The sequence below is a fragment of the Marmota flaviventris genome, chromosome 11, assembly GCF_047511675.1.
Source record: "Marmota flaviventris isolate mMarFla1 chromosome 11, mMarFla1.hap1, whole genome shotgun sequence".
NCBI classification, from domain to species: Eukaryota; Metazoa; Chordata; class Mammalia; order Rodentia; family Sciuridae; genus Marmota; species Marmota flaviventris.
The window spans coordinates 45,016,536-45,044,086 of NC_092508.1; the positions used below are offsets into that span (position 1 = coordinate 45,016,536).

The 27,551-nt window shown below is 35.5% G+C and overlaps 1 protein-coding gene across 1 annotated transcript in view; it reads left to right on the top strand.

Moving 5' to 3' along the window:
• The first annotated feature begins 306 nt into the window (after positions 1 to 306).
• Positions 307 to 27,551, top strand: part of Col5a2 (collagen type V alpha 2 chain) — a 135,192-nt gene continuing 107,947 nt past the window's right edge. Inside the window, exon 1 of the mRNA XM_071618996.1 lies at positions 307 to 636. Coding sequence (XP_071475097.1) covers positions 540 to 636 — 97 coding nt within the window. The 5' untranslated portion in view covers positions 307 to 539. The remainder of the gene's footprint in view (positions 637 to 27,551) is intronic.

Sequence of the window (27,551 nt, forward strand, 5' to 3'; positions counted from 1 at the left end):
AATGCCAAAAATTAGGCATTTCCTCTGTATGTTCTTTTTCAGCCTATAGTGGAAAAAATAAGGGGTGTGAGTCTGGAGAAAGGGTTTAGGGAGGGGAGAATAGGATTCTTTTCCTCTAACAGGCTTTCTTTAAAAATAAAAGGAAAGAGAAATAAAAGTTTTGTGTCTGTTATTTCGCTCCATCTGTGTTTAAAGCATACATGAAATTGGGACAGTTTCAGGCACCAAGAGGCGTGTTCTGATTCGGTTGTTTACCATCAATCAGACGGTTGCTTGGCAGACACTGGATGGTTATGAGCCTGAACAAGCTGAAAGGGGGCAGGAAAAGAAGTGGAGGCAGCATTCTTCCTATTTAAAGCTGCATCGCTTGAAAAAAGTTTTCACAGACTGTGCTGGAGCTGGTGCTGAAAAAGGGGGATTGCTGAGGCTGCCCTGGTGCTGGTGCTGAAAGAAGAGCCCACAGCTGCCTTCATGGTGCTACAATAATCCCAGAATCTACTTTTCACTCCCAGGAGGATCCACATGTCTAATATTTAGATATGATGGCAAACTGGGTGGAAGCAAGATCTCTCCTCATTCTTACTGTTTTATTAGGGCAATTTGTCTCAATAAAAGCCCAGCAAGGAGGCCAGGATGGTGAGTTTGCCTTTTGCTTTGCTTGCGGTGTTTATTGCTCGGTTTGGGAACAGAGGTGGAATGTTAAGCCTCAGGAAGAGCATGAAGAGGAGGCTCGGTTTGAAGTTTGAGAAGGGGGCTGAAGGATTTGCACCTGGGAAAGGGGATGTTTGTATATCGGGAGCGCCTCTACCTGCCCTTGGAGGGGACACTGCTAACTACTTCGAGGGGGAAAAGCCCAGAATCGGTTCCTTAGCTTGAGTGTGGGAGTGGGCAGTTTAAAAGACTCTTCTTCAATCGGAGCGCGAAGGGCACTTGAGTTTGCAGAGAGGTCTGTTCTGTGGGCTGGAGCTTTCCGAGCGGGGAAAAGTCTCAGCAGAAGCTGGGTAGGGTGGAGTCTTTCTTGTACGGAACTTCAGCTGCTTCATAAAATTCTTTGTTTAGAAAAACCCCTGCGGGAACTCCGATAGCTCTGATATTTCTTTGTCTTTGGCTCCCCATTCTTTTCTCTTTACAGAAACTTAACTTCTTTTTCCCAGTTCTGTTTGTGATCTTACAGTTATTTCTGCATACTGAAAGGGAGTCTCCTTTATTTCTCCAAGATAGAGGCTGATAGAAGCCAGATTTCTTAAACAGTGGTATTTTCCCACCCCACTGACTTGATTATCAGGACAGTGGTGGTTGCCGGTTGGAGGGCGGAAGGCAGGAAATCAGCATGCCTTACATATAGCTTATTTGGCATGGAGTACTTTTATGGGCATTTTCCCCCACAGACACAAGCTTTTGTTCTGTTTTGCTTTTCGTTTTTTCTTTTAAAGACAAATCTTGCTTGCCTGGTTACTGAATCCCCCCCCCCCCCATGTGATTTGCATATGTTAGGATTGGGATATACGGTTAAGCAAAACTGCATGGCTAAAGGAGAAGATAAGAATATTTTTAAATTGGTTTCATTAATTATTAAATCCTGACTCTTGAGGGTGGAAGTTTCAAATACATGCAGTACTCTTCTAATAGGCCCTTACAGAGTTTCATGACCATAAACATCAAACTTTTAAAACAGCACATGCATTATCCTTTCTTGTTACAGTCTTTCATAATCTCCGTATTCATTTGTATATATATGTGTGTGTATACTTGTATGTGTGTGTGTGTGTTATATATTCTTTTTTGCTCCTCTCCCCTGTGTACTTTTGCTCTAAAGATGTTTGTAAAAAGTAGCAGAGACCATAAGTTCTGAAAACTTTTAGAGAGAAAATAAAAATCTGAAGTTGAAGATTCAACAATCTGTCAGGAGTCCCATAGAGGGGGCACTTTTCTAAAATCTTAGAATTTTTTATGTTGCTTTTTTATGATTCAAAAAAAATGAGGCAACTTGTAAAAAAGTAAAAACGCTTGAGTTTCTTTGTAAAGGCATGAAAAACGTGTTGTTTGCAGGCATGGGGGAGGTAATTGAACAGAAAGTAGAAGTTAGGATAAAGGAGAACAAACATAGAAAAATTAATAGAAATAGAAAATCTGATTGTGAAATCCCTCACCAAAGTGACCAACTTTAATTTTAAACTTTCATCCTTAATTTATTTTAAAATTAGTCACATTTGTAAGGCATAGAAATAATTGAGAATGTGAATAAATAAATGTTTCAAAAGGCATATAGGAGAGGCCATATGTTAAAAACAAACAAAGAAAAAAACAAACTTTCTAAATAGTTGTAATTACTCTGTAGGTGTTTCTGAAAAATAGGTAGAACTTATTTTTCCTCACTACTGATTTGCATAGGTGTTAAGAATGTGATGCTTGGTGCAGTGAAGTCCCCACCCTGAACCAACCCCTCTCCCCCACATAATCAAATAGCACAGAAACTGGAATTCCAAACATCAAATTTTATAGAGAACAAATGCCTCTATTTTATTAATCGACCTGCGTTAATACATGTGATAAAAATTCAATAGCAAAAAGAGTACTTATGGTCTTAATTAAGGATAATACAGAAAAATGTCCAGAGTACAGTGAGTTCCAAGCTATTTACATATTGTATGTACTTACCATGAATATTTTGATGTCTATTGATGTTTTATGGATACTTTCTATACTTTATTTTTCCTCTCTAGGCATGTTACAAGATTAGTAAAATTGTCAGAATTTAGAAACTCTATGTGATTTTTGAATTTGAGGAAGAGAAAATTAGATAAATAAATAAAATAAATGTCTAAGGTCTGCATGTTTAAAAAGTATGTTTTTTTTTTTCAAATTTTTGGTATAACTAAGCCATAGTATTAACTTTGTATACAAATATGTTTCCTTGGAAATGTAGAGAACTGTCATTGTATGTAAGTGCATGTTTATGAGTTTTTATTTTTATGACTTAAAGGTATATTTTACTGGGGTTATTTTCTAGAAATGTAAAACATAAACACAATGTCTGCCTGATGGAAATACATATGAATAACATCAAAGTAAATAAAAAAATTTTAAGCATTTTAGGCCCAAATGGTACTACTTTTCCATAAAATTTAAGAGCTGATTTGATTTTTGTTTAATTCATAAAAACTGAGAAGAAAAAGTTTAGGAGTTGGGCTAACTTCAGTTGTAACTATTAAATAGCAAAAATAAATGGGTCAAGATGACCAAGTCAACTTTTCAAGTGTGTGTGTGTGTGTGTGTGTGTGTGTGTGTGTGTGTAGGGAGGTTTTGGAAGGTTCCACACTTGTTTTTTTGTAAGAGCAAATACCAGAGTTTTTATAGTGAAAATAAAAGTCTAACATCTAGGGAACTATATACATTCTTATTATTAGAAGTAGGCACACTTAATCTTAGAAAATAATCTTAGATCATTGCATTCAACATTGAGTGAGGTATGGAGAGAAGGAATGGTGCAGAGATATAATTTTATTTCCAATATTGTAAACTTCAGTGCTTCCAGGGGCCAGGCAGGTAATATAAACAAGTGAAGCAAGTGAGTATTTGTACATTAATAGGGGATGATAGAGCTTGTGAAGAACTGAAGATGCATGTCCATTTTAAGCATTCAAAATTAATATTTTCAGAAAGTATTACATAAGCCAAATAAAATACATCTGAGTGCCAAATTTGGCTCATGGATCATAAATTCCCAACACCCAAACTGCAACCCTGCACTGGTCTTCTATCCCCAAGTCAATTTCATCACTAAGAGGGGCTCACAGACCTTTCTATATTATGATCTCTTGCATTTTATGGTGTTATAACTGTCATTTATCCCACTATGAAGAAGCAGAGACTTAAAATTCATTAGTACTTGAATGGTATCATTTCAAAGAGGTATAATATATGAATACATAGTTTAACATACTTGTTTACTCATAAATTATTTTAAACTCATTAATCTTGAAATAGATATTGTAGATCATATGGGACATGCAGACTTGTATAAAGGTTGTTTTAATTTGAGTCCAGCTGTATTTATCAGAATGTAGTAGTTTAAACCCCTCCAAAATATGTATGTATATATGAGGGGTTTTTTTCCTTATGTAAAAGAAGCTTTTAAATAATTAGTAAAATGCTGGCATATTCCACAAAATCTTCAGGAACTCAATTTTTTTCTCTTTCTCATCTTCTGTCCCTAGGGTATAGTTTTTGATTTTATTCCCCTAGATGGCTGCTAGAGCTCCAGCCATTACATGTACTTTCCAGGCTTGTGAAAAGAGGAATAGGAGAGAGGAGCTAAAGGCTGTGACCCCATCCTTTTAAACAATTGAGACTTTTAAGTCTTTTAAAACTTATAATTGGCCAGAATTTAATCTATGGTCACACAAAATTTTAAGGTAGTCTAGGAAATAAAGCCTTCTAGCTGGGCAGAACTGGCAATGTATGCCACTAAATAGAATTTTGCTATGTAGGCTATGAGGAAGAATATTTATTAGGAGGCAACTCTAGTTCTGGCCATGAGCATATGTGTTGCCCACTTTAATTGGAAAGGATCTTGTAGTTTGAATGAACAGAATATCCTTGAGTGGCCAGATGCACTCTGGTTATTAGTTATTATTGAGCAGACTACAGAGCCAGCCAGAGTCACTGGCACTTAAATAATAGGCTGCATTTTTTTTTTCTGCTTCCTACTTCTCTTCAGGTAAATTTAGATGTATTTAGAACTTTCGTCCAAATGAAAGTGAAGCTTTATTCTGAAGAGTATACATATGTTGACTGGTAGACCGATAGATTTAGTGGAATTTTTTATATTGAACAATGCAGTGTATGCTTTAACCATGATTCAGGTTGGTTGGTAAGTAATCCACAGATCAGTGTTGAGTTGACTGCATAACTGGGGATCTTGTTACCTATATAGGTTCTGTCTAAATATCCTGATTTAGTAGGTACATATGTGGGCTAAGAATCTTTATATTTTCAAAGCTCTACAGAGAGCTCTGACTCACACTGGGAACCACTATATTAAATCTCTGACTAACCTTCTTTTGCTCTGGATGTAGTCCCCTTGGCTTCTATGTTCCGAAACTACACTCTGAGATTTTGGTGATGTCTCACTTACTAGTCATTCCCTTTACTCATAATGGTGACTGAAGTGTGTAGGTAAACCATTGCAAATTCACCATAATTTCTGGAGAAACAGCCAAGACCCAAAGGCCCCTCAAGGTGGGTTAGGTCTACCATTCTACTCTGCAAAGGAGGTACATTAGCAAATGTGTTTCTAGGTGAATGTATACTTTTTGTCTTCAACCTTCCCTGTCTCTTCCTGCTCTTCACACCTTCAGCACTGTCACCATAGGCCTGACATTCATGGTGCTGATCATTCTAGACATGCACACAATGCAGGATGGTGTGTGTGTGTGTGTGTGTGTGTGTGTGTGTGCAAAAACAGGAGGAAGATTTGGTTTGAGAAGCTGGGACTTACAAGTTTGGAATCATGTATCTGTGGTCAGAGAATGAAATCTCTTTTAAGCATTCAGCCTGGCCCAGGTTGAAGGATAATTCATGTGTCATCACTGGCCTTGTGTGGCCTTTGAAAGATGTTGGAACAGGGACTACCAACTTATGGAGCTCTGAGATCACAAAATTGAAAAGTTTAGGCTTACATTTGAGAGAGCTAGTAATGGTAGGGGAAAATATTAGAATTGTGAATAATTAATGTAAGATATACATTTGGGTAAGTTGCACAAGGTTATACAAAACAAGTCTATCTAAGAGTTAATGACATGATTAATTCTTTGGCATAATATTCTATATGGTCTATATCCCTGAAACTGGAAACTTCCTCAAAGATGTGACATGAGACATTCTCAATTTACTAATAAATGTGAGGTATTTGATTTTTTTTTAACTATAAAATTTACAGCTTGAAAAAGTTTTCTGGGCTCAAATGGAATTGTTAAGAAGATACTGACAAGTTAGTTTTCCTTTATGTTTCTTTCTATATAAATTTCATGCACTCATCTAAATTTCATGTTAGATGGATGAATGGTCATATTCTATATTTACAAGGCAATCTATTCTTGATATTTGTATAGGGTAGGGACAGTCAATTCTGTGGGAATTTTTGCTTTAAAGGTATGACCCATATTGGCAGCCTTAGGTTTTTAATTTAATTTTATTGATACACTCACAACTAAATCTTCAAAAGAAATCAAGATGGTTCCATCTTATATTGAATGAATTGTCTAAGGAATAGTGTGTCAGAGAAATTCCAGTAAAACATTGTTTCCCTTATCCATGTCTTGCCTTCTACAGAGAAAGCAGTAATGTTAGCAACATTAATAAATTAATTATTAACATTAATAAATGAATGGAACTTGGTCCCCATAACATTCTGATATAATATTAAACTTTCTTTTAAAGTTTAGGTTTGGAAAGGAGAAAGAGTCTCATTATTTTCTTTCTTTTTTTCTTTCTCTATTTGGGATGTCTATTTAATCAGAATTGTGAATTCAGCTTTTTTTTTTTTTTTTTAATTACCGGGAATTGAACCTAGAGGCGCTTAACCACTCAGTCACATCCCCAGCCCTATTTTTTTAAATTTTTATTTTGTTTATTTATTTTTATGTGATGCTGAGGATCAAACTCAGTGCCTCACATGTGTGAGGCAAGTTCTCTGCCACTGAGCCACAACTCCAGCCCCCCCCAGCCCTATTTTATATTTTATTTAGAGAAAGGGTCTCATTGAGTTGCTTAGTGCTTCACGCTTTCTGAGGATGGCTTTGAATTTGCAATCCTCCTGCCTCAGCCTCTGGAACCACTGGGATTACTCGCATGAGCCACTGTACCAGCATGAATTCAGTTTTAAGGTAACAATAAACTACATTGTTGGTGGAAACTCGACTTTCAACATAGGACCACAGCCTTGTAGTAGTCTACGTAGTTTCACGGGTACAGAAAGCCTTGTCCAAACCTCACAGAAGAAAACACCTGGGTCCTGGTCATCGTTCTCTTTAGCAGCTCTGCAACCTGCAGAGTCCTTTAGCTTCACTGGGCCTTCACATCCTCACGTTGAAAAAAAATTTTTTTTGGTACCCCATGGGCACTAAATCATGGAGCCAAATCCCCAGCCCTTTTGTTTTGTAGTTTGAGACAGGGCCTTGCTAAATTGCCTCAATAGTTAAGTTGCTGAGGCTGGCTTTGCACTTGTGATCCTCCTGCCTCAGCCTCCTGAGTCTCTGGGATTATAGGCCTGTGCCACTGCACCTGGCTTCCATTGAAATTAAGGAAATAGTACTCACTTGTGTCAATCTGATGGGACTTTTATGAGGATCGCTTGGGAAATTTACCCAAAGGTAATTTGAGAGTAACCGAGACACAGAAATTGATAGGGCAATCTATTTCAATCATCATAGATAAAAACCCTAGTACATATTTTTATAAAAATTTTCACTAACTCTTTGAATTGTTCTGAAGTACCTTCTGAATTTGTTCTCCAATGTTTTGTTTGTGCTCATCTCATTGAGGATCTTGCTGTCCCAATTGAGCTCTCATTTCTATAAATTGAAATACTCTCTTTCCTTCGTCTACCTCCATTTCATCTGCAAACAAGTGCTGCTCTCTGCCAGGGCCCATGTCTAGCTCTCACTTATCTTTTTCCTTAGTCCACCTGCTTTAAAGGACCGTTATAGCCATCTGTCCCTGTTTCCCATGGCCTCACTCTGACTCTTGTACTCTTGACTCTGGACCCTCCATTCCACCTAAGTTGATCTGGTAGGACGAGGGTTAGCATTGTGCTCTTCCAGGGGGCTGCTTTCTCGGTATCTCATCAGGCCTTTCTCCTTTATTTGGTAGCATCGACTGGTCCAGCTTTCTTGGGAAATCCTGTATGCCAGAGATTCTTCCCCACCTCTCTGACCCTTCCCTCTTAGCTTCATCCATGGGTTCCTTACCCTCTTTCCTCCCTTAGCACTTTGCTATTCATATGTTCGTAGGTTTGTTGGTTCTCTCTGGATGGGCTCTTCCTAAGCTCTCCAGGAATCTCACACACTGTCAGTCTTGCTTCACAGCTAAATGCAGATAAATATCAAATCTCTTCAGTTCTGATCTTTGGCATGAACTTCACAAGAATATATTAAATAATCCGAACCATTTCAAGTTTAATGTATCCAAAACTCCATTAATAATCTTCTCTGTAAGGCTGGGTCATTTTTCTTATGTAGATCTATATCAGATAATGGCAACATCATCCAATCTGGACATTCAATCAGTAAAATTCTAAGCAGTCCCTAAGCTCTACAATTTTACATGATAAACATTTATGAAACACCTCTACTTCATCTCTTCTACAATGTGGTTCAGGCCATCTTCATCAATCGCTGGATTACCACAGTAGCATAGGAGTTGACCTCCTTGCCTCTTATGTGACCCCCTTCCCATCTGCACATTCCATCTGCAGCTAGTGTGATATATAACTAAAGTCTGACCTTCCTTAAACCCTTCTCTGGCTCCTGAAACTTTACCAAACAATAATGTTCAAGCATCTTAGCTTGGCATAAATGACTGTCCTTGATGTGGCCCATTTCTAGAATTTTAGTTACATTGGTTGTTATTCTTTGCCTCCAAGTACAGAATTTTTATAGTGCTCACCTCCCAACACACACACACTCACACACACACACACACACACACACACTTTTGCTTTTTAAAAAAATCTCTGTCCAGATCCCACTCAGAGCTAACACTTCTCATTAGTTTTGATCTAATTGTTCCTCCTTTACCATCTTGCAAAACTCAGTACACTTCCTCACTACATAAACCATATTCTGTTGAGAATGCTTTCTTTCCATGGATTCATTTTACATGTTCCTGCCAGATTTGTCTTTCTAAGACCTATTTTTCTCAGGTCAATCCCCAGTTTAATAATTTAATCAGACTTTTCTATTGCATCATACTTAGCACACCATGTTGACACGAAATCCTTGCATGTCTACTTTTTGTTAAACCTAGAATGCCAGAATCATCCAGCTGACTTTCAAGGCTATTTGTGATCATCTCCCCTCTAACCAAATAACCATTATTATAGCTCTTATTGTTACTTAGCACTGTTAATGGTTGCACACTGTGTAGTATCCTTTCTCAGACCAGAGCTATTTTTTTTACTGTTCCCACATCTAATTTTTGCAATTGGGTACTCCCATCCTTCTAATTTCAGCTTCTTTCTGCCTATTGGCATTTTTCCTTCAAGTGGTATTTCAAATCTTCTATTCCCTAATAAATTAGAGGGTTCTAGTCTACAGTAAGTATCCCCTTTCCTTTCAGTGTGTGTTCTCAAAAGGCTTAATGTGTGCTGATGTTAACAGATGCTATTTTTCTTGGGAGATAAGGCCAATTCCATAAATTCATTTTGTTTAGCTGTTTTCTGCATAAATGCCAACTGATGACTATTTGTGAAAATCTGAGAAAAATTTTCTCCACAATTCCTATCATTCAAGTATGAGTGAACAGAATTCAGTTTCAGGTTTTGCAAAGTATATTCGCATATTCTTGGACATTTTTCTTGACTTCACCATGTCTTAATTTCTTCATCCATAAAACTGGATTAACAATATTTACCTCAAATGTTATTATGGAGATAGTTTTGTGTATAAACTACCTTCATGTTAGTGTGGCTCCCCACAAAAGAATGGGCTTAGTCAATGTATTTCATATTATTACATTACTACTTAATAATAATAGCAAACATAACAAATGCTTGTTGGGTTGATTAGGAGAACCAACATGTTAAATAATATAGAAGTAAAGCAATAACTTTTGTTCTCAAAGAGATTAAAGTTTAGTGTAGAACTCAAATTCAAATTTTATCTACTATTTATTTTGAAAGTATATCAATACTTTTTGTGTTAATGATTCTTTTAAATTTTCTTAAAATTTTTGCTACTTGGATAGAAGGGATATATTGTATTGTCTTCTTATGTTGGTTTACTACTGAAAAGAAAAAAAGAAAGTAAAAGCAAAGCCCTCTTCCTCCTGGACACTTCTAATGTCCCTGTGCTTTGAAGCATCATAGTCTCTCCTATTTCACACCCCACATGCCTTTAGTTCCCTGTGACTGTTCCCAAAGTGTGTGCAAACCAAGCATGACCCATTCCATGTCCCAGTGCTACCTCACACCTGTCTACCAACTTTGCTTCAGAGTTTATTTTATGAAAGTGTGATAATCATAAAAGTCTCTATTAAAAATTGGAGGCTTATTTTCCACTCTGCTTGCTCTGGGCTGCATGCGAAATGAGAGGAATTGCTTCACTGCACAGGGATTTACAAGGCAGCTCCCAGGACTATTTGGATACAGTAGTGGGGGTGACCATCTTTTCCCAGGCTCTGCAGCAAATCGCTTCATTTTCCAAAGGCTGTTAATTTATTTCACTCCCTCTACTCCCAGGAGATTCTTGTGAATTGACTCCAGAAAGCAGAAAATGGTGTAGCATGTAGCCACATGATTTATACACTTTCCTTACTTTGGAGCACTTTGCTTTCTTTATAGATTTGCAACTTAAAAAACAAGGATGAGTTTAACATGGGAGGAGAGATGCAGAGATAATTTTACCAGGTACTTGTAACCATGCCATTTTAAATTAAATCTTTGATATTCAATATGGTCATTGTGTGGTCATCATCCTTACATTTTCTCATTATGGAATTCTGAATTTATGGACAGTTTCCATAGCAAATAAAACTTATTTATAGAGATTTAGTATTTTCATTTATCTCAAGAACTAATATCTGCTATTTTTTTTTTTACTGAGAAGAAAGAACATATCAGATTCATTTATGCTAATTTGAAAGTATTTTTAAGCTTTTTCTTTTTCATTCTTTTTAGAGCTTTATATTGAAGAAACGACAAGTTATAGTTTAATTCAGAGCATCAAGTTTCTTATGCTATTATTAAATCGTCTTTCTCATGTTAGGACTAAATTTTTAGCTAGAATTCTGGTAGGCTGGATTGGTGGAGGTGAGGCTAAGCATCTACCATGGAAAGATAAACTGCACAGAAGTTTTCTCAGTCTTTGGTTGTAAACACAGAACTTCTGATATTTCAGCAAAGAAGACTTTTGCTTGCTTTGAGAGGACAGAAGGGCACTAAACATTTCAAGGCAAGTGAGAGATTCTAATGTAAGAATTTTCATTTACATGAGACCAACTGAAACAATTAGTTCTAGAATGCTAAATCAATAAATATACTTCAAGGGCCCCTGAGGGTGTTTGGGTTTGAGTATCTGGAGGATGACAAACTAAAATTAAATAGCACATTTTATAATATCGTAATATATTTAATATATAAATAGTATGTTTCATAAACTTGCTCACTTGAGCTGCCTCGTGCTGATGACCAGTTCTAGGGAAGTAATCTAGAAATAGATGGCTTATTTTAATTAACTAATTAATTAATTATTTTAGATAAATATACTCTCAACCTCATTTCTATTGGAGGGAAAGGCATTCAGGATTCTGAGGTCATCTTTCCCTTTCTAGGGTCACACACTGTGGCAGCTCCATCTGGATGTCACTTTCTCAAATTTTGCCTTAGATTACAGACTTCTCCTTAACCTTCTGTGAAAACACACTTCTTGGGTATCCACTTCTTTCCTACTCCATAGGTAACTAAGGCACTCCACATGCCCTCTGTAGTTATTGCTCCAGTGCACAGTTTTAATAACATTACTTCCTTGAAATGTGAGCGCATTATATGGTAATTTGTCTTTTAGGATGTTTTCCTCAATATTCTCTGGCATCAGCATCAGCTGACCTGGTTCTGGATAGAAACTCCAGTATCCCAGAAGTGCTCTGCTCACCTATAAGAGGATAAAATTCCATGGTCATAGATGCTGAGCACTTATTCCTGGAGGGTTCCACAATAGAAACATTATAATCCCTTCAATTCTATTTCTAATAGGAACTGAAAGCTGCCTAGTATATTCAGAATTGAAATTTGCTCATCAGATTCCCACTGTTTCTGAAAAGGACTTTTGAGTTTCTTTGGAATAGAATCCTAAATTGCCACATCATATATGTCCAAAGTCACCTATCACGGCCAACTGAACTTTAAGGAGTTGTTCCCAAGTGACAAATTCCCTGGAACCATTTCAGAATTGATACTTCCATTCCATCTCTTTCCTTCTCTCCCTGTCTGCAAGGTCAATGCCTTCCCTTTTCTGCTTAGGTAACTTAAAAAAATTTAAATCTGTATGTTCTTTCTAAGGGCTTTTTACAGCAAGTTTCAAGTTATACTTGAGTAAAACCTCATGCCTCTGTGGCAATCAACAGGATGTGGAGGATAGGAAAGAGGGCATGAAAAGCATTAAGTGGCAGTATGCAGACAATTCCAGCTGACAGTTGGCTCCCATAGCATCTGTGAGGCTTCCTGCTAATTCCTTATGACTATACCTTTATGATGTCTTGTAAGATTTTTCAGAGAATTTCAAGGAATTTGGTATCTCTCAATTTTTACCCTTTGACTTCTATTTTTTAAATTCTACATATCTGAAAGATAATGAATTCAGATTAAATAAAAGGTGCCAAAATGATACATCTTTATTCTTTTGGGCCAATGGCAAAGATACTATCAATTAGGTCTACAGACAGTGGGAGTAGGATGTTGACTCAGCAGTGAGATTTCTTTTGACCCTGGGGAATTCCTTGAGTTCCCAACCAGTGCCATTTCAATTTCTTTTGACCCTGGGAAATTCCTTGAGTTCCCAACCATTACCATTTCAAAAAACATTCACTTTTTTTTTTTTTTTTAATAATTTGCAATTCCTTCATTTTAGAACTCCCTTTCCATCTACTTTCTAAAAGCAGTTAACAAAGCCAGTGTCTTTGGAGTCTCACAGTTGCCTCCTGGAGTTTGTCCTTTGCTAAATTTGTGACCTTGAGCAAGTTATTAATCTTCTTTGAGATACAGTTTCTTCTTCTTCATATTGAACAATTTAACAATTTAACATGCTTGATACTTTAAATGCTTCCTACTTTATTGGCACTAGGAAATGTTGACGTTGTTAGTACTTTAAGGATGGGTTCCCTGATTGAGCCATTACTGATAGTTTCTTCCATAACTGAAATAATTTCTATAAGACCAATTACTAGGCTTGATAGGAGGAAGGATAGGGGTGCAGTGAATCCCAGGTACCTGGGGCAAAACCAGGGAGGGGGGAGTGTGTGCAAGGAGTATAACTAGGAAATTTGAAATGGTAATAATGAATTTTTGTTAATCTCCTGTTTTTTTCCTTTGAGATAAGCTTGTGCTAAACTCTTGATTATTCACAAAGCAAGTCAGGAAAAGCAAACCTGCAAAATCCCTGAAAGTTACACTTTGATATTGGGATGCATTTCACACACTTGACATTATGTATACCCATTTAATTTAATTATTTTTTTCTGATATAAAGATTTTTTTCATCAATTGTTTGCACTTTGGCTCAGTTGTTTGAAAAAGGTGGAGCTATGCCCAATACATAAAACCTCTGTTTACTTTTCTGAGCTTTTTAAGGATGTCATGCTAGACTTATTTGACCCTGCAGGCAATGCTTTGTGAGGGATGGCGTGCACCTTCCCTGAGAGGCCAGTGGGGAGTAGGCAGCTATGTGAGTTCACTTGGCCTAAACTAACTCAATCTGGCAAGAGACTCCAGTAGCCTAAACCTGAGTCAGATGACTGGAATGAAGTCCTGATTCTTCCCTTATAAACTGCTTGTAAGTACTATAGCCTTAATTCTCTCACTTATAATTCTTTATAATTTTCTATCTTATAAGTTCAAATAGTTTCATTTGTCAGATGTAAATTCCTGCATAAGAACACTGTTGTTATTTTAGCATTCACTGCTAGGATGAACACTCAGCTAGATGCAAAATAAATTTGTTCTTTGAAGTAAATAGTCATATGAATAATTCAAAAGAACACAAGATTCTTCATAGAAGTTAAGGAAAGTAAAGCTGTTCATTTTTTAAAAGTTTAAAACCTTGAATAAAGTAAAATGGCCTTTTTATATAACAACCTAGAACACCTCCCAAAGTCCCCAATCAGGATTTAATAGGAAAAAAAAAAAGAATAGAGGCTTTGACTTGAGGATAAACAAAGCAGATGGACACAGTCTTTCTATGAGCAAAAATGTAGCTTCCTGGCGGAAGGCTGAATCCACTATTGTTATTACTTTTCCCTAATTCATCTCTCCTCAGGAAGCCAGTCTCAAAATCCAAGTCCAGCACTCAGGGCCTGTTTGTGGCATTGTATCTCTTTTCCTTGGGTCAGAAGGTGACTTGGAGCAAGAAGTTTAAACTGGTGACAAATGTCCCCAGCAATCTGAGCCAGGTGTTTAGACAAAGGGCCCGTCTTCTCTCAGGCCTGTCTACTTTCTGGTATATTTTAAGACTCTTTACTTGGGCAGAGAGAAACATGCAGTTAAAGAGATGAGGGCTTCAAGTAAATATACTGTTACTTTCTTTCATGAATGAATTGTTGAAATAATTTTAATGAAAAGCTTCTAAATTAAAACTGGACCAGAACACAGGAAATCTGCATTCTAATTGCAGCTCTGTCATGGACTAACTTGGTGATTTGGGGGAAGTGACTTAAATTCTCTGGGCCTCAGTTTCTTCCTTTGTAAAACTTGGGATATATTATCCAGGGCCACTTTAGGCCCTGAAAGTCTATGACTATGGAATATTTACATAAATTTACATAGGTCAGATTTGTGTTATTAAAAAAAAAAAGAAGTGTGTCACATTAGATTGGGTAGAGAGAAGAGATGGGAGGGGAGGGGAGGAGAAGGGGGGATAGGAAGGACAGCAGAATAAAATAGACATTATTATTGCTGTATGTATATATGTGACTGTATGACCAATGTGATTCTGCAACTTGTACACTCAGAAAAATGAGAAATTATACCCCATCTGATTCAAATGTATGATATGTCAAGATCATGGTACTGTCATGTGTAACTAATTAAAACAAATAAAAGAATACTATGGAGAATCTCAAGTACATTGTATAATAGTTGGAGGAATCATTCATAATATCTGTGGGTAATAGATTTGTTCACCTTTCAGTTAGGATTTAAAATTTGGATCCAGGTTTATAGTTATTTCCCTAAATATAGTTTACTTAAGAAACATAACTCCCAATTTATAACCTTATAAAATGAGCTGCTTTTCAGCAAAGGGCTCCACACAATGTTTCTAGGTAAAATAGGAAATGATTATGGGAAAAAAATCTAAAATAATCTGATAATATGTTTTATAGGTTTCAGGTTAAGTTGGAATTTTCAAATTAGAAAGAAAATATGTAAACATATCATGTATTACACTATCATAACAATAAAACTAAAGTTCCCTAAATGTTCTTTAGAGTGGTACTATGTTAAAGTTCAATATATGCATGCTTTTCTTTATAGATAATAAATTTGTCTTTGTGGTAGAAACACTGCTTATTTTTCCAAACATCCTAATGAACCCGTTAAATGTTGTTATTTTCTTCTTCTTTTTTTCATTTTTAAAGTGATGTTTATTGAGGTATACTTTGCACTTATTAAAACCTCATTTTTAGATGTGTGGTCCTACAGATCTTGATAAATCAGTATAGGCTGGTAAAGACCATCAAAATCAAAGCACTTGACACTTCCTTTACTCTATAGAGTTCTCTTAAGTTCTTGTAACTTACACTTTCCCTTGATTTTACCTCTTCTGTCTATTCCTGAAGGTGAACCCACTAACCTTTATTTCACTATCATCAATAAATAATAATAATTATACAAGAGCAAGAGAAGGAGGAGGAACAGAGGAAGAAATGTTATAAATAAGTGGTCATGGGTTTTCTCACACTCTCTTGATTCCTTATTTTGTATTTTTCTCTTATTTTTCATTACAGTGAAGTCTATTGAGGGATTTGTATGTAACATGACTATTTATAAGGTTTGATTTATTCCACTGACATTTCTTGAGCACAAAACTTTGGGAGTATGCTGCTTGCCCTCCCTTTCCTTCAGGGAAGGTGCGACTCCATTTCTGTGTTTCTTTCTCCCATTTCCTTCCCTCACCAATATTGAATGATTCGTGTAAACATCTATGTTCCCAAGTCCTTCTAGAATTTCACTTCTTAGCATTCTGAGCAGAAAACAAGACTCCCTATTCCTCTCTCTTAAAAAGGTCTTTATAAGTAGTGTGTGTGTCTAATTCAAGTGCATGAAGTATTTGGATTAAAAGCCTGATGATATTAAAAACAAAGCATACAACTAAAATGTGCACATCCACATGAAATGAGAGATTCCAATGGGCAAAAACTACCAGGTTCTGGCTGAATGTATACTTCACCAAGTGAGATGTATTTGGTCACTTTAATGCACTTGACAGAAATTTATTTCTTTGGGGAATATAAATCCCATTCTGTCATCACAATTCCTTATAAAATTATGTCAGTACATTAGAATTTCTTTGAATTATTCTTAAGAATTTGGCATTTTATTCAAAGAAATGATGCTGTATCTCAAATGATAATGACTTCAACTTCTGTGACTTCCTACAGAGAAGTATTTCCCCCCACCCTGCCCTGCAACCTATGGATGATTACTTTCATTTATTCATAATTCCACAAACATGTACTGTTTATTAAGCACTGTTCTGAAAGATGCAAAAAAATATTTAACCCTTTCCTCCCAGGAGTTAATCATCTAGTAAAGGTGAGACAATTAAGACCAGCACAAGACTTTGTGGTCTGTGCTGTGATGGAGATGGGGCCCTGGAAGATGTCCCTGTCACATACTGCCTCAGAGGTGAAGGGCTGGGCTGGGAGCTCAGGGAAGGCTCGTAGAGGGGACAGCTGAGTGGAATCATTTCTGTGCATTAACTCTATTATTTCCCTTATCTTATTCCATTCTCTCCTTTACATGGAAATCCTTCAATTCTTCCAAGACTAATGTGCATATGCTTTGAAATCTTTTGAAATATCCTATATACCTTTGCTCTTTTTTCATTAAATAATAAATAACACCTCTTCTTCCAGTACATTTAGTGTTTAATAGATCCTTCTAGGCATTGTCCATTGTTGTGGTTTCACTTATGTAACAAATACCATTGACTTTAGTTATATCATGTGACAATTGAGGACAAAGACTCTCAAACTGAGAAAGTTAGATCCAGATCCAGTACTAAGCATATCAATGACTAATCCATGTTTATGAATAATAGTTCAAGAAAAATATATTTCTTTTGATCTTGATTGTCCAAAATCTAGCTGCTTCTCTTTGTTAATTGTCAGTTCATTGCCTAATTATATCACTCAGCCTTGCCTAATTTTTTTTTAAAATTCGTTTTAGTTGTAGATGGAAACAATACTTTTATTTTGTTTATTTACATTTTTTATGTAGTGCTGAGGATTGAACCCAGTGCCTTACATATGCTAGGCGAGCACTCTACCACTGAGCCACAATCCCAGTGCCTAAATTTTTATATACATAGCAATAAACTAAAAAATATGGAACCGACTTTCATATAGATTAATTATATTTAGTGTCTTTGTTTTTAACTAAGCACCACAAAAAAAAAAAAAAAAAAAAAAAAAAAAAACCACTTGGAAGTATTTAATTCATTACTAATTGAGAGGAAAAGTTAATTTTATAATTTTCCTATTTTAAATTAAATTTATTTTTAACTGATACATAAAGTCACAGAATAGTACATATTAATGGAGTATCATGATGCATGCATATATTATGTAATCAGAGTAAACATGTACCGCTTTTTTTGTGGCAAAAAAACATTCAAAATAATTTCTTTTGTCTTTCTTTTCTTTTTGTTGGTGAGGGGTGGTGGTGGTACTGGGATTGGAACCAAGGACTTCCCACATGCTAACCTCTACTGCTGATCTATACTCTAAGTTCTATTTATTTTTATTTTGATACAGCTTTAGTCAAAAAAGACACTAGTATCTATATGAAAGTTGGTTCCATATTTTTTAGTTTATTGCTACATACATAACAATTTAGGCAAGGCTGAGTAATGTAATTAGGCAATGAACTGACAATTAACCAAGAGAAGTACCTGGATTTTGGACCATCCAGATCAAAAGAAATATATTTTGCTTAGTTACTTAGGCTGACCTCAACCTTGTGATCTTCCTGCCTCACCCTCCCCAGTAGCTGGGTTACTTATGTGCATCACTGCACCTGATTTATAACTTTTTGCCATCTATATTCACTCTACCGTGCAAGAGAACATCAGAGCTTCTTACTCCCGTCTAAGTACAGCTTAGTACCTGTTGGTCATCACTTCCTCTGCCACATTTTATTTACTGTGATTTTATTCAAGACATAAGAACACAAAAATGATTAACACACTATCCCATATTAAAAGAATCTATGTGAGAGGGATAAGATATGAACAATGGCTGTACCACAGTACAATAAATATAATGAAAGGGATGGCTTAGGAGGAGGATCTCACTCACCCATGGGAACATAGCTTGGTTTCCTGCAGGAGATGAACCCAGAACATAAATGATGGATGTGTAGCCATCAGCAGAAATGAGACAAGAGAAGAGCAAGTGGATGACATGTAGATAGAAAAAAAATACATGAAGAAGTTCTCAGAAACTTTAGTTAGCATTGTTTTGTGAGGAAGTACAACTGCTCTAATGCCTTGGGGCATGGGATGGAATGTATAATGATATTAGTTATTATAGTTTTGATAATTTATCCATTGATTAAAAACTCAGTATGTATTAGTAGTGGAGGTGGAAAGTATAGGCATTTTTTTTCTTTCCCTATTAATAAAGAAAGTGAGGTGTGAAAGGAAGAAGAGATATTAAATCATAGTTGGAATAGGATTTAGAGTCAAGTAAGGATTTTTGTTTAAATTTGTTATCAGGTGGTACAGTGAGATGTTTATAGGCTTCAGGAAAGAGCACCATGCAGAGGAATATGTTGAGGAGAGACAAAGGAGGATGGGAGTTGACCATTTTATAGCAGGGCACATGTTTGGTGGAAAGGTAGTGGGGTTAGCCTTAAGGAGATTAGATATTATGTATTTGATACTAGAACAAAGAAACAAAGAGGTTGTTATAGTCTCAGATGAAGGTAATATATTTATGTTATAAGATGGGCAGTTATGATAATTCATGTCTACATACATAAACTATTTTTATTGCCTTAATTATTTTAATCCATCAATTATATTAAATTACATATACTGGGATACCTTTTATGAGCAACTGTTCTACCCTATTTCTTTTTGTTCTAATATTGCATGAAAATTATCGGTATCATTTTTATAAATTGGGAATGGTCAGGTTTTCATCACTGTGACCAAAATACCTAACAAGAACAACTTAGAAGAGGAAAGATGTATTTTGGCATGTAGAGAGGTAGAAAGAGGGAGAAGAGAGAGAAAGAGGAAGCAAGCAAGCATGAGTACCAGAAGACAAACCCTTCCAGAGCATATCCCTGACCCTATGACCTACCTTCTCCAACTATGTCCCCCATCTCAGTACTCCATTCAGCTATCAAAGGATTACTCCATCAAATGGGTTAGTCCACTAATGGACAAAGCTCTCATGTCCCTATCTTTGCCTAAAAGTCCCACCTTTGAACCTTGCTACACTGTGAACCAAGCTTTCAACATGAGCTTTTTGGGGGATATTCCAGATCTAAACCATAACGATGAAAATATATAATGTCTCCTTTCCTAACTAGACAATGTGCCGTTCTTTTGGATGACATCAGCTTTACCCTTGTACCCGTCCTTAATTGACTGTTAAAAATTCAAGTGTTACCAAATCACAACAATAAAGAGATTTACTTATAGTGGTAAGACTAGAGGTTTTTTTTGTGCTGACCAATGGTCTATACTCTGTTAATATTAATATTTAGTTTTCTGACTTTGTAAATAGTAGTATTACACTATATGTAAGGTTATATAATTTGTGGAATATGTACACTTTCTTTCTTTTGTTCTTCCTTTCTTTCTTTTTTCTTTTTCTTTTTTTTTTTTTTTTTTTGTGGTACTGGGGATTGAATTCAGGGCTACTCAACCATTAAGCCACACCCCCAGCCCTATTTTTATTTAGAGACAGGGTCTCATGAAGTTGCTTAGTGCCTCACTTTTGCTGAGGCTGGCTTTGAACTCAGGATCCTCCTGCCTCAGCCTCCTGAGCTTCTGGGATTATAAGTGTGCACCACTGCGCCTGGCTGGAATATGTACACTTGATGTACATATTCTAAGAACTTTAGATTACAGATGGAAAAAATGTCAAATAATGCAGAGGGTGTTAGAGAACCTACATTTTTCAGCATTCAGTCAGAGTCTTTAATTGTAAAGTATAGACAGGAGAAAGTGAAAGGAGGAGGACAGTTTTTACCATGAATACTCTACACTATATGAAAGTCATTTGTGTTTGGTGTTTTGTTCTTAGAAACTTCAGTAAGACCATCCCATGGCAGGCAGTAATCGGGGAAAGTATAATTCAATGGTGTAGAAGTTTAGAGTTTATTTTTACGTATTTTTTATTCTTGAAAGTTGCAGATAAGCATGAAGAGCTTTTTTGTTTACCCAACTAAAAATTTACTTGCAAAGAAATTGGTAACCCTGTAAGCTGGAATCAGTGCAGAGATGAAAACAAATGTAATTCCAGGCTGTGTGCTATGTGACAGGGCAAGAACCAAAAATGACTTTTGGAAGGAAAAAAAATAATGCTTGTTTAACATTCAGTGACATAATTGGCCAAATATCCCTACTTTATAAGTGCCAGTTTAGACACCGAAAACAGAAAAAAATAGAAATGATGCCAATATGAAATACAGCTAGCTGAAGATTTTTGTAAAGAGAACTTCTGATAGGTATATAACAGCATCGATACAGAATAGCTTAAGCAGAAACCAGACATCTGAACCAAATGTTTTTAGTAGAATGACCTCTAATGAAACTGTGTATTTGCTAAGAAAATATTTTTCTTTCTGCTGTGGTGACATTTTTGATCAACACATTTGTTCAAGTTTCCATGAAGGGAGTTCCAAATGAGTTAAAAATTTATCCAGCAGCAGTGTTTTAATAATTTGTGTGAACCATGCTTATTTATAATCACTCTGTTGATAACAAATATTTGATTTGTTATCTAAGTGCTATGGTGCCCTCAATCTCTATATTTATTGATAAATATGAAGTAGAATCCTTGGTTCCTGACCTTAGGAAGAGGCTAAGAAATTGGCTATATAAGCACCACTATGGTTTGGATAAAATTTAAATATGTCCTACCCACAAAGGACATTTATTGCAGAGTTGGACCCCAGGAAGGTAGTATTGGTAGGTGGTGGGACCTTTAAGGAGTGTGGTCTGTTAGGAGGTCCTTACTGCTGAAAAGACTGCCCTTGGAAGGGATTAAGGTAGTTCTCCTGAGAGTGAGTTGTTATGAAAGCAAGCTCAACTCCCGATTCTCTCTTGGGCTTGGTTTGAGATGTCATCTTTCATTCACACATGTACTTCTGTCACTACCATCTGCCATGAAGTGACACAGTCAAAGAGGCCCCTTGCTAGGAGCTGTGCCATGCTGTTTGGACTTTCAACATTTAAAATTGTGAGCTAAATAAACTTCTTTTCTTTAAAAAGTTTGTCTACATTAGTTTTGTAGTTGTTAGTATTTTTTTTTTTTTTTTTTTTTTTTTTTGGTAATAGTGGTGAAAATGGACTAATACAAGCACTGAACAAAAAGGATGTTAAACTTTTGGGAATAATCCTAGAGTCAGCTGAGAAAACAGGGAGTCCAGCTGGAGTTGTTAGGAAGTGTGTGAAGTCTTCAGAGAGGAAGTAGGCAGGAAAATATAGTGTGGTGGAAGGCATCAGAAGGTTTCCTAAGAAGAGATGGGTGGCACCTATACCATAACGATCCAAGGGAAGAAGGATGGTGGGAAAGTACTGGATCTGGCAGTGTGGAGTTTTCTGATGAGGAAATAGTGTCTGTAAAAGCAAGAACCTATCTACATTTTCAGAAGTTAGATTTCTTATTTATTGTAATATACTGATTTGGGGACTAATTTCTTAAAATGGCATTTAAATTCACATATTTGACGAAAAGTCTACTCAGCTAATTACCTTTGGTTGTCTCTTGTTTTTTCATTCTGAGTATTTCTTGAATTGTAATGAAATGATGAATGTGATCTATGGGTGTTTGCATTGTGTAAATATGTTTTAGTGTTAGGAAATGTTTGTAGTGAGAGTAAGATAAAAAGTAGAGATACTGTGTGGAGTGGATTTAATAAAATGTGAATAAAATCCTTGGCTTGACAATATTTAATCAATATGTAATAATATTTTGTTATCATAAAACATATTTCCATGTATTAATAAAGTTATTATTATGGTATTAGTCATTGAACTTATCTTCAGGTATTTCTGTGATGATTTTTAGTAACTCATCTACTAATTATTGAATAATAATCTTAAAACTTTGACTTTATAATAAAATTCAGCAAATATTTATTGGACATGTTCTATGATTCAGATATTGTGCTAAGCTAAATGGATATCATAGTGCATAAGACAGTTCCTACCTTCATTCAACTTGTAATTTTAAGAGAAAGAGAAACAAATATATAAAATGGTAATGATTTAAAAAAAATAGTTGCCATTTTTTTCCTATTTAGGTCAAGAAAAAAAATGATATATGTATGAGTAATATCACATTTAAAATGGTTTATTATTCCAGTGATTTCATTGATGGTAAAAATATGAAGTTGTTTCATCAAACCAGGACATACCAGAGGGAGTAGGGCATTTTGACCAAACCCTTGGCAAAGTTCTACTTCAAATAAGAATACCACAAAACATTTAGTTCCACTGAAAAATCAGCTCACATTTTTTTTTCTTTTTATCCAAAGCACATTGCATTCTTTTCCTGGTATGTGTAAAAATACTCTACAGTAGACAGTAGTCTGGGTTGGGATTCCATGTAGGCCAGTCACTACAAGTATGTCCACCTCTAGGAGATGGCAGAATTGTGTGTTTGTGATTATCGCTGAAGATATATGATGAAATTATATTCTTGTTCTTTTTAGATCTCTTAAATGTTCTTAACATGTCCTGTTAATTCAATGAATATTTTAGATTCTTCTGTATCACTGTTTTGTTTTTCACTTTTGATCTTTTTTTTTTTGAGGGGGTACTAAACTTTCATATGTGTTATTACTTGTACATGTTTTAGTACACTATTTAGAAATAGTGAATGTATACAACTTTCACTTTTGATATGATCCACTAGTTTTATCATTAGCTTTCTTTGGAGCTTCTTCTATCTCACAAAGCTTACTTAGAATATACGTACGTATCTCCATGCTGAAATCTCTGTAAGCTGTGGATATATTGTCTTATATAGATAGAAAAGGACAATTAAGTTTTTATTTTGTAGATGGCATATGGCTGCTAATTAACTTTAATATACAGTAATAAGTGTACACACACAAACACAATGGACAGTTTCATTACACTGCGAAATGTTTACTTGTTTCAGTATAGCCTGTTCACTCAGGAGACAGGTAAAGAATGCAGACAGGTATTTAGAAGAACTATTACCTTGTCACATTATCAGTTGTCTAAGCTGAGTTTTTTATTTTGTTGCAAAACATTATTTTTCAGCTACCATGGCAACTAATCTTCAATCATACTTCCATTATTTTATTGCAAATTATTATAGTAACTTAATAGAGATATGTTTATTGTATTCCCCAGTGTGAATCATACTGGATTTTCTGCTGGCTATTTTAGAAGTTTCAGAAGATAATATGATTTTACATCATGAATTTAATGAGAGTTAGTCTTAGATAAATATTAAACATAAAAATGTAGTTGAAATACATCAATAGGCAAAAATAGATAATTTTTAACTATTAAAGCATCGATTTGTGGCAACATTATTTCTATGTAAGCCTATGTTTCATTGGGGCATTCTCTCCAACAGAACAGGATAATCAGACTCTTTTTACATGAATATGTGAGGATAAGATCATTAATATACAACAGAAAACTGAGCATATTTGAAATTTTGAAGTCCTGAAAAGGCCTTATGAAAGGATAACATATAAAAAATGATATTTTAGTTTATTCTCAAATATAATATGAATATAAGATCTTTTTAAAATTCCCAAATCCTCAATATACATAGTCAAAAATTATTTCCCTAAAAATAAATTTTGATGTTTTGAGTTAATAAATTTTATGGTATTTTGTAATTTTAGCAATCAGGAAACAACACAGAGAGATAAGACAATAAAAGGAACAATATATATATATTTAAAGAAGAGATGTTTTCAGATTTAGTGCCATAAAAGAATTGAAGGTTAAGATTCTGAAACTGTGCTCTTCAATATAACATCCACTAGCCACATGCTGCTACTTAAATTTAAATAAATTAAAACCTAAACTGCTACTGGTATAGCTCCGAACTGCACTGCACAGTACAGAGAGCAGAACACTTCTATCATGAAAGCTGTCTTGGTAGTGCTGTTCTGAAGACAGGCCCAAATATACATGTGAAAGATTCAGTGGGAATGAAGATCTGACTAAGAAGAACAACTCTGGCATGTGAAAGGCCAAGGGAAAGGCACACCACGTTGAAGGAGCAAGCCATGGAGCTATATGTATTATAAAATAGAAGAAAGAGGTAGATGGGATGTAGAGCACTTTGAAGTCCCGTAGACTGCTTTAGGGTCATGGTTATTGTTTTATTTTAAGATGAATATAACTACTTTTTTATTCATTCATCAAGCATTTACGGACAGCCTAATTTTATATTGAGTTTTATGCCTGATATACATAGAAATATAACAGAGATTCTAAACTCATGGAACTCACAGCCTGGTAGTATTCTCTTTGAAAACCTGATGGTTCACTATAATGACTTCAGAGACCATTAATTCTCTAGGTGGAGAGTTAATCTGCAATATTGCATGATGCTAGGGGGGATGAGGGAAGAGAGAAACTGGCAATGTTCTGTTACACTCAAGACTTCCCAATTGTCTAGTAGCAAGAACATTTTCCTGATCATTCTTTGGAACAGATTCAACCCTGGCATCAATGCACATCATATTGGTGGAAGAAGCACAGTGGGAGTCATGAATAATGTCTCCCATAGCAAATGAGCAGCATCTTATTAAACTTTTAAGTTCTTTAGCTGTTAAGTCTTGAACTTGAAACTTTGTCTTCATAATGTATTTTTGTTGTTGTTGCTGCTATACATTCATTTTTTGTGTTTTTCAGTTTATGCTAATGATATCAGATTTCATCTATCACATCTAAAAAATAGAGATTCTGATATAATTATCTCCTGGAGGAGGAATTCAATGGTGTGTGTGTGTGTGTGTGTGTGTGTGTGTTTCTTTGTTTGATCATTTGGATTAATTTTTCCTTTTTAAAATATATTACTTCAGTATAACTTCAGTATACTACAACATTGACTCATACAATATGTTATTATTAACATGGTGGAAAGTGCCAGATTTTGCAGTCAGTGAATTGCAATTTTCCATAGCCAGGGAATATTGGAAAACTGTTACTCAAAGGTAATGTGGAATCTCAGGGGTCTCTATGGGAACTACCTTTTAAGGCAAATGCATCTTACCAGTGAAAGTGATGGAGGATGCTTTCCAGATGTTCAAATGCTTGTTTTGGCAACTGCTACAGAAAACTGAAACATTTGTTGCCAGAACAACCAAAAGTGATGTGAAGCATGGATCTAAGCGGAATCAGGCACACAGGAAACAGGGCAAGCAGAATCCTCAGAGTATAGATACAGTGGGGAGACAATTGAGCCAAGAAAGCAAAATTTGGAGCCCCAGTAATTGCATGCAGTGAGAACAGCTGTGTCTCTGTATTAAGGATACACACTCGAGCTTATTGCTGTGCACCTCACTCACAATTTCCTGTAACACCTTTATCATCTTCCCTGTAACAATTGATGTCAATATGTTGATCAGATAAATTCTTCCTGGCTAATATGTTTGTTAGATGTTATAAGGTTAGAGAAACATGCTTGAGTTAAATGGATTTGTCTTCAAATCCTGAATTCATTATTTATGACCAAGGTAGTATTGAGTTGCTTAACCTCTGGACAATTCAGTTTCTTCGTTTACAGAGTGGAGGTTATAACATCATTGCTGAAAGGCTGTTGTGACAACCACATGAAACAAAGTCTGTGACATATGTGCATGGATGAGTTTCTTTTTTCATGTGACCACCTACAACCAATATCCAGAATTAACTTTATGTTTCTGTCCAGTAAAGAAAGAGAAGATATCTGAGACTTTAATGGAATGTTGTTAGAATCATAGATTATAGATGCTTTTGGTCAGGTTGACTTTCTGAAAAGTTTTAGAATAGAATTCCACAGACAACTAATTATTCTGTCTACAAATCAAGTACTCTCTTGGAATTGTTTCCTAAAAGGTGAAGAAAATACCAAAACAAAAATCCATACTCCTTTAAATATTCCTTTCACATACAGAATACTATAGTGCCTCTTTGCCTTCAACATTTAAAAACCTATGTGTTGATTTACAAATGTAGATTATTAATTGCTATCTCAGAGAAGTTAACCAGTTCCAAGCAGTTCAAGATAGATACAATTCCTCATCTGCCTCCACATCTTGGTAAAATCTTGGACCTTCATTTCCAAATTGTTTTGATTTCCCCCTTCCCTCTACAAAGCTCTCCATCTTGTCTCCTTTCTGAAGTAGAAATTTTTTCCAATCTCCGTGCTCAGCCTGGTTGTGGGCCAGAAAAAAGCCAGGCTCTTCCAAAAATCCAGCCTCTACAAAAGTTGGAACCTAAAAACTCAATTCCTGTTCCAGTTATTTTCCCAAGGGGTAGAGCAACAGGAGCCAGGATAACAGGAAGAGATCCCTGTGGGGAGCTAGTTCCGTCCACACCTGGACACCAGGCTGTGTTCCACGATGAATTTGCAGGGGAAACATTTAAAGTCATATATGAATATGCAACTAGTGAAACTCCACATCGTGTACAACCACAGGAATGGGAAGTTGTACTCCATGTATGTATAATATGTCAGAATACACTGTGCTGTCATATACATATAAAAAGAACAAATTAAAAAATTAAATTGTGTGTTGACTTTTCTGGCACTTCAGCTTTCCATATTAACTGTCCTTACTCTTTTTTTGTTATTAATTTTTTAATTTGTTCTTTAAAAATAATTAAATAATTATAGATAAGTAAATTAGAGAAGGTACTCTGATAGTTTTTGTAGTTAAGAAGTGAGAAAAAGGACTACAGAGAAATGTTTTTATGGTATGGCTTAGATTTTAATTTAAACAAACTTTGGTGACCCATCATCAAAGGTGAGGAAGTGAACTGAAATGGAATCTTTCAGAAGCTATAGCTATATGCCAAATATTTATTTAATTTGCATATTACCTAGACTATCATTCTCTTTAAGAATTTAACATGCATTCATGTTTCTAGTCTGAAAACAATAGAAAATAGGACAGT